At 40.4% G+C, this 12,386-nt stretch overlaps 1 protein-coding gene across 1 annotated transcript in view; it reads right to left on the bottom strand.

Annotated features, from left to right (window-relative positions):
* Positions 1-12,386, bottom strand: part of LOC126470921 (collagen alpha-3(IX) chain-like) — a 159,841-nt gene that overhangs the window by 12,630 nt on the left and 134,825 nt on the right. The window contains exon 6 of the mRNA XM_050098952.1: positions 4,258-4,368. Coding sequence (XP_049954909.1) covers positions 4,258-4,368 — 111 coding nt within the window. The remainder of the gene's footprint in view (positions 1-4,257; positions 4,369-12,386) is intronic.

Raw genomic sequence — 12,386 nt, forward strand, 5'->3', positions numbered from 1 at the left:
AGCAAAAGGTAATTATTCACAATGTTGAGAATGGCTGTGGTGTGGAGTCTGAGTGAGGCACAGTCAAGTGGGGGGTGCCCCAGGGATCAGTGTTGGGGCTAATCCAGTTCCTTATTTATATAAATGATATCCCCTCTAGCATTACAGGTAACTCTAAAATATTTCTGTTTGCTGATGACGCTAGCTTGGTAGTGAAGGATGTGCGACATTGGCCTGGTTTCAAATAGTGCAGTTCATGACCTAAGTTCATGGTTTGCAGAAAATAAACTAACTCTAAATCACAGTAAGACTCAGTTTTTACAGTTTCTAAAACACAATTCAACAAAACTTGACGTTTTAATTTCACAGAATGGGCATTTGATTAGTGAGACTGAACGGTTATAATTTCTAGGTGTTCAGATAGATAGTAAACTGTCGTGGAAAACCCACGCTCAGGATCTTGTTCAAAGACTTAGTGCTGCTATTTTTACTATCCGAATGGTATCTGAAGCGAGTGATCGTTCGACAAGAAAATTAGTCTACTTTGCTTATTTTCATTCACTTATATGGTATGGTATTATATTATATTTTGGGGTAATTCTTCCCATCCCAAAAGGATATTTTTGGCTCAGAATGGGCGGTTCGGGCAATAAGTGGTGTAAGTTCATGTATCTGGGTATTTTGACATTGGCCTCTCAAGTTATATATTACTTACTGTCATTTCTTGTTAACAATATTAGCTTATTCCCAAGAATAAGCAGTTTTCACTCAGTTAATACTTGGCAGAAATCAAACCTGCATTTTTATCGTACTTCCTTAATTCTTGTGTAGAAAGGTGGGCAGTATACCGCTGCATTAATTTTCAATAAGCTACCGTTCGAATTCAAAAATCTTAGCAGTAATCCACGCGCTTTCAAATCGAAACTGAAGAGTCTCCTCATGGGTAACTCCACCTATTCTCTCGAGGAGTTCCTTGAAAAATTAAGCTGATTCTTGTTGTATAGTTATTTGCGTTTATTTAAACTTATGGATTGACTTTTTCGGGTTCATAAACACTTTATTTTTACCTGTTATTACTTTTATGTTGTAATTTCATGTACTGACATGATCCATGAACTTGGAGATTTGCTCTTCAATTTGGTCCTACGGAACTTGGCGTGTAAATAAAATAAATAAAATACACATCTCTACCGTCAACGCACATCTGCTACTCAATTACGTGGACTTGTGAAGTCCAGAAAAGTTTCCTGAATGAATGCTATGTAGTCTACCGAAAGACTTCGTCGTGGTCAGTCAGAGAACAGAAGTGGCCCAACACGTCAAACGACTTCCACAGCGTGCATCGCAAATCACACAGAAAATATAAGTATAAGAAAGTTCCTCCAGTTAATATATTATATTTTTGAGGAATGGATAATTATGAGTTCTAGAAAAACCAGCATAGTACAGTAATTAGTCAGCACATTTAATAATATCTTTGGAGTACTCTGTCGGTACTTCGGGAAAAGTAGGAACATTAAAAACTGAAATGCACTGTACGGATCTTGCACAGCAATATTTATTTTATAGTACGGCTATCTAGGTAACTGTGAGGCAACGTAAAACTAAAATAATAATCTACACAAGGTCAATGAGACTGTACAACTGTACAAAATTGCTTTTTTCACTGATATAAGACACTTTACGGCACGTATTCAGCATAACTAATATTGTTGCATTAGTTAAACAGCTAAAAGATGCATCAGCTCCACATAGTGCCACTCTTGACTCTTTTGAAGCCAGCAGCCTATTTTCCAATTTTCCTGTTCGATAGGCTACAGAAATTTCAAAGGAATTGTTACATGAAACCTGAACAAATGCAGTGGAGACAGAGGAAATAAAAATGGAAGCTGAGACATGTTATAAACGAAGTTATTTCCAGTTTCAAGAGACCCTGTAGACTGCACAATATGTCAGTTGTCATGGTAATTGATGCATCAGCTCCACATAGTGCCACTCTTGACTCTTTTGAAGCCAGCAGCCTATTTTCCAATTTTCCTGTTCGATAGGCTACAGAAATTTCAAAGGAATTGTTACATGAAACCTGAACAAATGCAGTGGAGACAGAGGAAATAAAAATGGAAGCTGAGACATGTTATAAACGAAGTTATTTCCAGTTTCAAGAGACCCTGTAGACTGCACAATATGTCAGTTGTCATGGTAATTGATTTTCCTCTGAGTCCCTTATTAGCTGAAACGTTTACGAATAATTTTGAATAAATATTTATAGATAAAGAACCCGTAAGTGTCCTAAACTACTACACAGGATCAGGTATGTAGACGATATACTCTGCTGGTGGACAGGTACTACCAGACAAATAAATTTTTTCCACATTTAAATTCGAAACTCAGTAAAACTAATTTTACAGTGGAATTTGGAGGAGACTCAGTCAACTATCTAGATATTACCCTTGACATTAGGAAACAAAAACTTTTGTTTAAGACATACTGCAAAGTAATTCCTACAGACAGTAATACTTACCAAGTCCTGGCATGCTGTGATACACGAACATGTGGGCTTCGACTCGCTGGAGCACTACATGCTGTCTACACCACAAATCAGATCACATTCTTAAAGTGTACTATAAGTAATTATTGGTATTTCACACAGTACTGATTATAGTCCCATCCTAACTGATATACTTGCGAGAAAGAAGATGGAGGATACCAGCACTTCTGTCTCCTCCTCAGTAGGCACTAAGTCACACTGACAACAAATGTGCGCCCATGCTGTATGTAGGTCAGATTCACAGATACTTACTAGCAAACTAAATTCCACGTAATACATGTCAGTTTTCTATACTAAGAATACTGTTGATCACATTCTATTCAACAGTAAACACAAAATTGCACCTTTAGAACATAGTGGAATTTACAGGATTTTCTGCAATATGTGTGGCAAATTATATGTAGGTCAATTAGGTACACCTATTGTATTGCATTGTATTGTATTGTATTGTATGTTAACCGGGGGCCTAGGATGACGGAGAGGCTCCGTCCCCGCCGCAGCCGCAGTGGCCCACAACCCCACAACGACTAAGGCAGACCACTTCACTCCTCCGCCGCCCCACACCGAACCACTCTTTCAGTGTTATTGTGCGATTCGGCCCCCGGTGGAACTTCCGATGTAACATGTGTGGAACATTGGATATCGTGGTGCCACTAAAACAGATACTGTCGTCAACTGGTTTCTTTTGGCCAGCCATAAACTGGCCTACTGGAATGTCTTATGTTACAATCGATAAGAAATCTTGACATGACAGTTTATGATCATTTATCTCAGCTAAAAATGTGTGAGACCCACTGACAAGCAGGTAGATATAGATGGAAAACATCCTTGGTTGAGTATCCTCTCCACAAGCCATAGGGTGATGAGAGGCGGAAGGTACGTAGTTACCAGAAACAACTTCCCATTCTACTCGCAGATGGTAGAGCGAAAACACAGGCAAGAGAAAGACATCAAGCGTCTAAAGCGTAGCTTCTCGTTATCTTTTAACACTTTAGTTGAATTCCATAGAAATCATTTCCTGTACAAACAGCAGACTCTAGAATGGGGGGAAATGTTGGTGGCTATTTACAAGGACTGCTGCCTTATTTTCTTCCAACTTTTCCATTTTATGGTTTAACCTTTTCGCACTACAGTACCTGAAACAAAATTACGTTCTTCATGACAAACAACATGAATTATAAAAATACTGATCATACGAAACGCAACTCAAACTCTTTAAACACGATGTCCTATGAGCCATCATTAGTGGCAGTCTTCTTGACAGTAAGAACGCACCACAAACTAGGTGAAGGATCACCCACTAATACTAATGGAACTATCAGTGCGCCCTACGGAAATGAAATAGCGCTATTACTGCTCAAGTAGTGTGTGAATGTCCTGGTGAATAATTTAGCTGCAATATTAAAAATTCTCTTGTAAAGTGATTGAAAAGCGACACGTATTATCCGATATACATATTACAAAAATATGCAGTAAGTTCTTAATAAAACACTGGCAAATACTGCCAAGCAACTGTTAATGTTGACGATTGCATAGTTTAGAATGTCATGAAATGCGAAATTTTATTACTTCTTCGCTTCACGATAAATGATTAACAACTAAAGTCATTCAATCTGTGTATGGAATAAATACATCCAAACCAGCAGTGGTTTCCTGATTCGCCGCTTATGTGCCGTGCCCTGCTGAAGGCCTGACATAGATTACTTGTTTGAAGTACACGCAGTACTCACCAGCAGCATTATTTGTAGGCTGAGCGCCACGTGCTCCTGCTCCTACATTCTGTGGGGCCTGTCCTCCAGGGCCCTGTGGACCACGGCCGCGATTAGCAATGCCACTTGGTCCTGAAAAAGACGTCAGTTTTACAGAGGCATCGACAGTTCTAACTGAACGTCAAGTTACACTAATCTACAGCAGGGGTGTAAACGAACATCGGTCATATGAATCACTGAGCAGAGCAAACTGACATCAGAAAACTGGTTATAACTGAATGCTGTTACCGCTGTCCGAATACTGGAAGCATGACACAGAATATCCCCTCGCAACTGTGAAATTGTTTTTCGTAGCAACTTGTTGTATTACACGAACATCTGAATATGTTTTATGTAGTAGAGAGGACTAGGAGGACTACAAGTAGCAGTACAAGTAGTATTACTTTGTTATAAATCAGTAAACTCCCGGTTCTTTGAAGACTCGAACTCTCATGTACAAAAGAGCTTTAACGTTCTATTAATCCATTCTAAGCAAAAGCTAGTTTTTCATGTACTTCAGTATTTATGACGGCATATCTCCTGCACTATGTGTCTCACAATGATACTGTTTTCAAAGTACATTCAGTAGTATATGTGGATAGTATCTGCAAACTATGTTGCGAAGAAAGTAGCTAGCAAAGAATTAATAAAACTTGATACTTCATGCTAAAGTCTGACCCTATGAACAGCGAAAACGTAGGACCGGTGAGAGATAAGCTCTTCTCCTTTCGTCATTTTGCGGAGGGTGCCCGCGAGAAAATGTTTCGTAAGGGCTTGAAATTATATTTAAATTTTTCGAGGAAGTTGATAAGTCCTCTTATTCTCAAATACTGAATGAATGTAGACGGGGTATTTGGGCGCTTCAGGACAAACAGTTTCCAACCATAACATTCGCATAACACTAAAATTGAAAATAAAATTGTCTCTCTTAATGAATATATAATAAAAGCATTTAAAACTGTTAAATTCGGTAAATAATTATGCGAAATATTGACATAAATTTTTTTGCCCTGCAAGCCATTAGCTAGGATATCTGCAAAAGATACTGGTATACGGTATAGCGGTTAGTAATCGATGCTATTATTCAGTTATTAGATTTAGCTGGCTTCATACAAGCTGTTATTCTTCCTCGCAAATATTTTAAATAACGCAGTTTTAGAGAACAAACAATTTCTTTAAATGCCTTTATTCAAATTAACCGGATGGAATTATATCTGCATTCCAACGTGCTCATGCCGCAGGCCAGTAAGCGTTCTTGTACGATTCAACTGTTTCCGAAGTTCTCGCTAAGCATTTTTGAGGTTTCAAGAATGAAACGCGGTGGTCCGTCACCTCGTGGAAAACCAGTCAAGTTCCATAAGATAACAAAAAACTAGAGAGATAGCGTCTTGACAGTTTTTATCTTAATAAAAATGTTTTTGTGAGGTTTACATACACTACTGGCCATTAAATTTCTACATCACGAAGATGACGTGCTACAGACGCGAAATTTAACCAACAGGAAGAAAATGCTGTGATATGCATATGACCAGCTTTTCAAAGCATTCACACAAGTTTGGCGCCGATAGCGACACCTACAACGTACTGGCATGAGGAAAGTTTCCAACAGATTTCTCATACACAAACAGCAGTTGACCGGCGTTGCCTGGTGAAACGTTGTTGTGATGCCTCGTGCAAGGAGGAGAAATGCTTACCATCAAGTTTCCGACTTTGATGAAGGTCGGATTATAGCCTATCGCGATTGCGGTTTATCTTATCGCGACATTGGTGCTCGTCCAATGACTGTTAGTAGAATATGGAATCGGTAGGTTCAGGAGGGTAATACGGAACACCGTGCTGGATCCCAACGGCCTCGTATCACTAGCAATCGAGATAACAAGCATCTTATCCTCATGGCTGTAACGGATCGTGCAGTCACGTCTCGATTCCCGAATCAACAAATGGGGACGTTTGCAAGACAACAACCATCTCCACGAACAGTTCGACGACGTTTGCAGCAGCATGGACTATCATCTCGGAGACCATGGCTGCGGCTACCCTTGACGCTGCATCACAGACAGGAGGGCCAGCGATGGTGTACTCAACGACGAACCTGGGTGCACGAATGAGAAAAAGTCATTTTTTCGGATGAATCTATTTTATGTTTACAGCATCATGATGGTCGCATCCGTGTTTGGCGACACCTGTCAGTTCTAGTATAATATATTTGACCAATGAATACCCGTTTATTATCTGCATTTCTTCTTGGTGTAGCAATTTTAATGGCCAGTAGTTTAGCTTAAGGGTGAACCGTTTTCAATTCAGATACCTTGATTTGTAGTTTTTAGGTATGCCGCTTTAACAATTTGCTGACATGAAAAGTTACCTCGCCCGTGAAAATCACAGGTGTTAAGACTGATTGTTGACATTGCTGTACGGAACCTATTGCATACTGGTGGGTTTATCGTGGATGCCAGTGTTCAGAGCAAAAAGTGATTAATTCTGTGGCTCACGAGAAGTTAAAATGTAAGCAGCCAAGTAGATGTTAACGACTAAACGCCCATGTTCCCACAAGCCGGTACGCAGCATCATAATAAAAAATTTAAGTTCTGCATGTTCCATCAGAAGATGGGCCTGAAAAAGCTTACAATGGTTTACATCAGTTTACAGCTTGAACATCTAGCTATTTTTCGACATAATCACCATTTCTCTCGATGCATTTTTGTAGACTTTGTGGCAGTTTTTGTATGCCCATGTTATACCAGCCCTCCGCCATGCTGTTCAGAAAGTTATGCACCTCTTCTTTCACCCCGTCGTCGGAACTGAATCGCTTTCCGGCCAAATGTTCTTTTAACCTAGGGAATAGGTGATAAGTCACTGCGTGCCAAGTCAGGACTATAGGGTGGGTGGGTGATTATGTTCCACTGAAACTGTTGCAGGATGTCAACGGTATGCCGAGTGATGTGTGGACGAGCGTTGTCATGGAGAATATGTATTCCCTTGCTCAACATTCCTGTTCTCCGGTTTTGAATTGCCCATTTGAGTTTTTTCAGAGTCTCACAGTACCTGTCAGCGTTAATTGTGGTCCCAGCGATTCAGCTCGGACGACGAGGTGAAAAAAGATGTTCGTAGCTTCCTGAACAGCATGGCGGCAAGCTGGTATGACATGGGCATACAAAAATAGCCACAGCGGTGATGTAATCCATTGTAGAAATAAACAGGTTTATGTTCTTATAAAAAAATAGGAGACCTTACTTTTGCTATTACCATCGTAGTTTATGAAAAGTAACTGGCCTCTGTTATATTGTATCTGAATAAAATGAGTACTACGTCACGTACTCTGAAATATTCAAAGTGGATACGCTGGAACATCACATTTATAACGGTAACTAAAAACACTTGTGTGTGCAATGTGTCGAAAAAAAGTGTAGAGCTTGTGACACGGTCCAGTCTAAACAAGAGTACAAGCTTAAAGACAAAGAATTTCACAGAAAATTAGAAGATCTTTGGAATGATCAGAATGGAAGACTGTTTCGGCATCAGTACGAAGGGAGACTATCTCGAGCAGCAGACCAGCACATACATTCAGTCCACTCGAATATTCGTTTCATCATAGAAATGAAAAAGGATGGCTACCCTACCTTACTTGATGTATTGCTGAGATGAAAGGTTGATGGTACGTGGGCGATGGCTTTTATAGGAACACTACTACCACTCACGTGTACCCACAGGTTCATAACTGACGCCATACGGCTCTGCGTGAAGGGGTACTTCGTATCTTTTTTCACATGGCCCACGTCATCTGAGTTCCTAACAGTGCTAGCTGAGTTAGCCCATCTTGAAGTCACCATTTGTCAGAATGTTTATAATGAAAGACCAATCAGACGTGCAGTGCGCTACCGACCGTAACCGTGCAACGGGCGAGTGACGCTAACACAGAGTTCGCTCAAAGCCTACAGTTTTTTACATTACGCAGGGAACGTTTCCAACGGGATTGATCGTATTTTGCGGAAAGATGATGTGAAATGTGTTTTTCGACCGCCATCTAAAGCACGGAGATTCTGGCATGCACTTCCAACTGATGGAACAGTGTTATTACGGAAGCAGTTGAAATAAAATTAGCAAGTAACGTATTAAATACATATAGAAGTTTCCGCTTAAATTCTACATGGACTCCTGGTCTCTCCATGCTACCTCAGCCTTTGGTTATTAATTTTCAACATCGGTAACGTCAGACGGTGGTCATCTCTGTTAGTGTGGTGGCGTTAGTATTTTTGTGTGTGTGTGTGTGTGTGTGTGTGTGTGTGTGTGTGTGATCTTCCCGGAATTGCTCTGCAAACCAGGGTTTTAAATTCCCTTGCACTGCGTGTAACGCCGGAAATGCATATCCTCCTATTTCCATCTATTGTAATATAAATTTTTTTCCTTATTTTGTTACCAGAAGATATGATATTTCTGTGTCTTCATATATTGTAATTGTTTTACTATATATATGCAGCCGGCCGCGGTGGTCTCGCCGTTAAGGCGCTCAGTCCGGAACCGCGCGACTGCTACGGTCGCAGGTTCGAATCCTGCCTCGGGCATGGATGTGTGTGATGTCCTTAGGTTAGTTAGGTTTAAGTAGTTCTAAGTTCTAGGAGACTGATGACCACAGAAGTTAAGTCCCATAGTGCTCAGAGCCATATATATGCATTTATGTCGATGTATAATTGGTTTGTTTTGTAAATATTATTTGTATTTTTATGCTGGGTCTGGCCTAGGGAAAACTGTGCTATCGGACTATTACATCGATAGGTCGTGTCGAGAACCAGTGTTTAGGATCTTTGGTAGTGTTAACTCTGCCGCATGGAGCGCGGGCAGAGGGACTCTTGCTGGTGTAGGGCGGTGGAGCAGGTATGTTGTGTGACGCTCCCGCGAGTTGCCGCGCTTTCGGGGTTTGGCAGCATGTAATTGCGCTCGACTTGCTATGATAGTTTCTGATACGGTGTCGCGCACGGGAAGCATTAGCTGGCGCACATCAAGAGCCCGTTTCGCCTGGTGACCATGTCGAGAAGAAGGCGCGCCAACATCCAGCTTCTGCAACAGCGACGGCCGACAATGAGTGACTGTCGCCACCTCCTTGATCGACGACTTCAAACCTTCAATCAACCAACAAGGAAGACTGAAAGCACGTAAAGTTTTAGAACTGTATGGCAGACCTCAGCTTTTTCAAACTGTTGCATCACAAAAATTCAGCAACTTAGCATGAACCTTTGTTGCTCATTGTCTCAATTGCATTACCAAGTAGGGTCTCTTCCTTTTCCGGAATGAACCCGAGTCTCGTTGAAATTCATACGCCAGCATTAAAGTAATATCATTCCATTTCACTGCTTTAATTTCAAAGTTCAGTTAAAGTATTCATAGCTGGCCACAATATTTAGATTACACAAGCAGAAATTAAGAGTGCGAGTTTTGTTACCATATTTTTAGCTTACCTGTGACTGCAGCTGAGCTTGGTACGTACTAAATTTTACTATTGTTAATTGTTCAGAATCATTTAATTCAAGTTCAAAGTTAAATCTCTTATTTCTAAATTGCGTAGATTCAAGTAGATTTTGAAATGATTGTTGAGGTAGCCCAAGACTAACCTTATTTTATTGAATTTCATAGTGCTTCAGAAACAAAGGTCACTATTAATTTTAGTCACTAAATTAACTTTCAATTTTCAGGTTTTATTAATTCTTTTGCTAAATTAAGTCAGAGTGTAGCGAAATTTATTACTTCTGACAAACATTCAGTTTTCACACAGCACGTGTCAACCTTAAGTTGCCACGCTTTTAGTGCTAATTATATGTGCATTAATGTTTCATTTTCAGTTATTATGTAGTTGTCCATAGAACTGGCGACCGTAATTTTCCACAAATCTCAAATATCTAATTAATTCCAATTAATTGTTAACGTAACGACCGCATATTTACTTTCTTTATTAATTTTACCCTTTTCTCAAAATTAATTGTCACCAATTTCATGTGCATTTTTCCTTTCATTTAGATGTAATCCTTTCCTCCCTCTTTATCGACAAATTAACTTCTGTGACGATCGCTTTTCCCAAATTTCCATTATATGCACGCGGTTTAATTTTTCACTGTCATTAAGGTCGATAAGTGAGGGGGAGGTTACAAGCGCTCGATTTGTGCAGTTTTGCATTCAAAATGACGGTCTCTTTGCGGAATATTCTTTTCTGAAAAAAATTATCCGAATGACGAGACCTCGTGCTTTCAATATGAAACTACCACAAAACGACAAAGTGCAGAAATTCACATGAAGGATCGACGAGTTGACAGTGGAACCGAAATTCAAGCCAATATCGTGTGAGAGTTGAACAACATCCAAAAGAAGGCTTTCTTCACAGTTTAACTTAATTGTATCAAAGTTCTGTGCACTGTACTCAATAGGGAGGAGACTATGGAGACCACGCGATGCATTAAACGGATATTTTAAATTTTAGAAGATACAACAGTGGTCTCGTATTCGGGAGGACGACGGCTCAGACCTCCGTCCAACCATTCAGATTTCGAGTTTCGATTAATCTCTGAATCCTCCCCACCACGCTTGCCGAGTCGGCACCGAAGAAGTTTGCATGCTACGTCTACTACACTCCTCTACTGTCAGCTTACGATGGCGCAGTCTACCGGAGGACTTCGTCGTCGCCATTCGCAGAACGCTTGCGGTCCAACACGTCAAACGATTTCCCTAGCTTACATCCCATATCACACAGCAAATATTAATATAAGGAAGTTCGTCTAGTTGGTATATTATATTTTTGAGAAATGGATAGTTACGAGTTCTACAAAAACCAGTATAGTACAGCAGAACGTTAGCACATGTATTAACATCTTTTGAGTATTGTGTCGGTAGCTGGAGGAACACAGGAACATTAAAAACTGAAATGAACAGTGCTGATGATCCACAACAATATTTATTTTTGGTAGTTGTTTAGCGGATTTATGCTAGTAAGGCCATTATAAAAGAACGAAAGGCTAAAACTGTAATTTACACAACATTAACGATAGTTTATACCTGTACAAAGCTTGTTTTAAAAATACACAGGACCTTTTGAGACCAGTATTTGGAATATGAGAATATGAAGATCGTATCTGTTCTTTCAGACATGTCCGAAAGAACAGATACTATCTCCATATAGATAAGGCTTACCAGCCAATGATCTTCTTCAGTGCGGACGCACTCACATTGCTCGATCTCTTACGGGAATCGGTAGACTGACTGCCGCGAGTAATGAGTATAGTGGGCGGTGCACTACAAATGTAGTGTGTGGACAGTAAGTTGGAAATATGGATCTCACGGGGAGCGTGCCTGAGATAAGTCACTGCAGTCGCACTATCCTCTGTGTCCTCGGTGGCTCTGTCGGGTACAGCGTCTGCCATGTAAGCATGCGACCACGGGTTCGAGTTCCGGTCGAGGCACACATTTTCAACTGTCCCCGATGATATTTATCAACGCCTCTAAGCAGCTAATGGTCTGGATTTCATTTTAAATTTAATATTTGGAATATCTGATTTCCTAAAAGTTGTCAAACAACTGAAAGATGTACTAATTCCCCTAGTGCTACGTCCGTTGCCTTATTTTCCAATATTTCTGTTAGATAAGCTATAGAAGATTGAAAGAAATAGTTACATATAACCAGAACAAGTGCAGTTGAGACACAGAATATACACTACTGGCCATTAAAATTGCTACACCAAGAAGAAATGCAGATGATAAACGGGTATTCATTGGACTAATGTATTATACCAGAACTGACGTGTGATTACATTTTCACGCAATTTGGGTGCATAGATCCTGAGAAATCAGTACCCAGAACAACCACCTCTGGCCGTAATAACGGCCTTGATACGCCTGGGCATTGAGTCAAACAGAGCTTGGACGGCGCGTACAGGTACAGCTGCCCATGCAGCTTCAACACGATACCACAGTTCGTCAAGAGTAGTGACTGTTGTGACGAGCCAGTTGCTCTGCCACCATTGACCAGACGTTTTTAATTGGTGAGAGATCTGGAAAATGTACTGGCCAGGGCAGCAGTCCAACATTTTATGTATCCAGAAAGACCCGTACAGGACCTGCAACATGCGGTC

Source organism: Schistocerca serialis, chromosome 3, assembly GCF_023864345.2.
Source record: "Schistocerca serialis cubense isolate TAMUIC-IGC-003099 chromosome 3, iqSchSeri2.2, whole genome shotgun sequence".
NCBI classification, from domain to species: Eukaryota; Metazoa; Arthropoda; class Insecta; order Orthoptera; family Acrididae; genus Schistocerca; species Schistocerca serialis.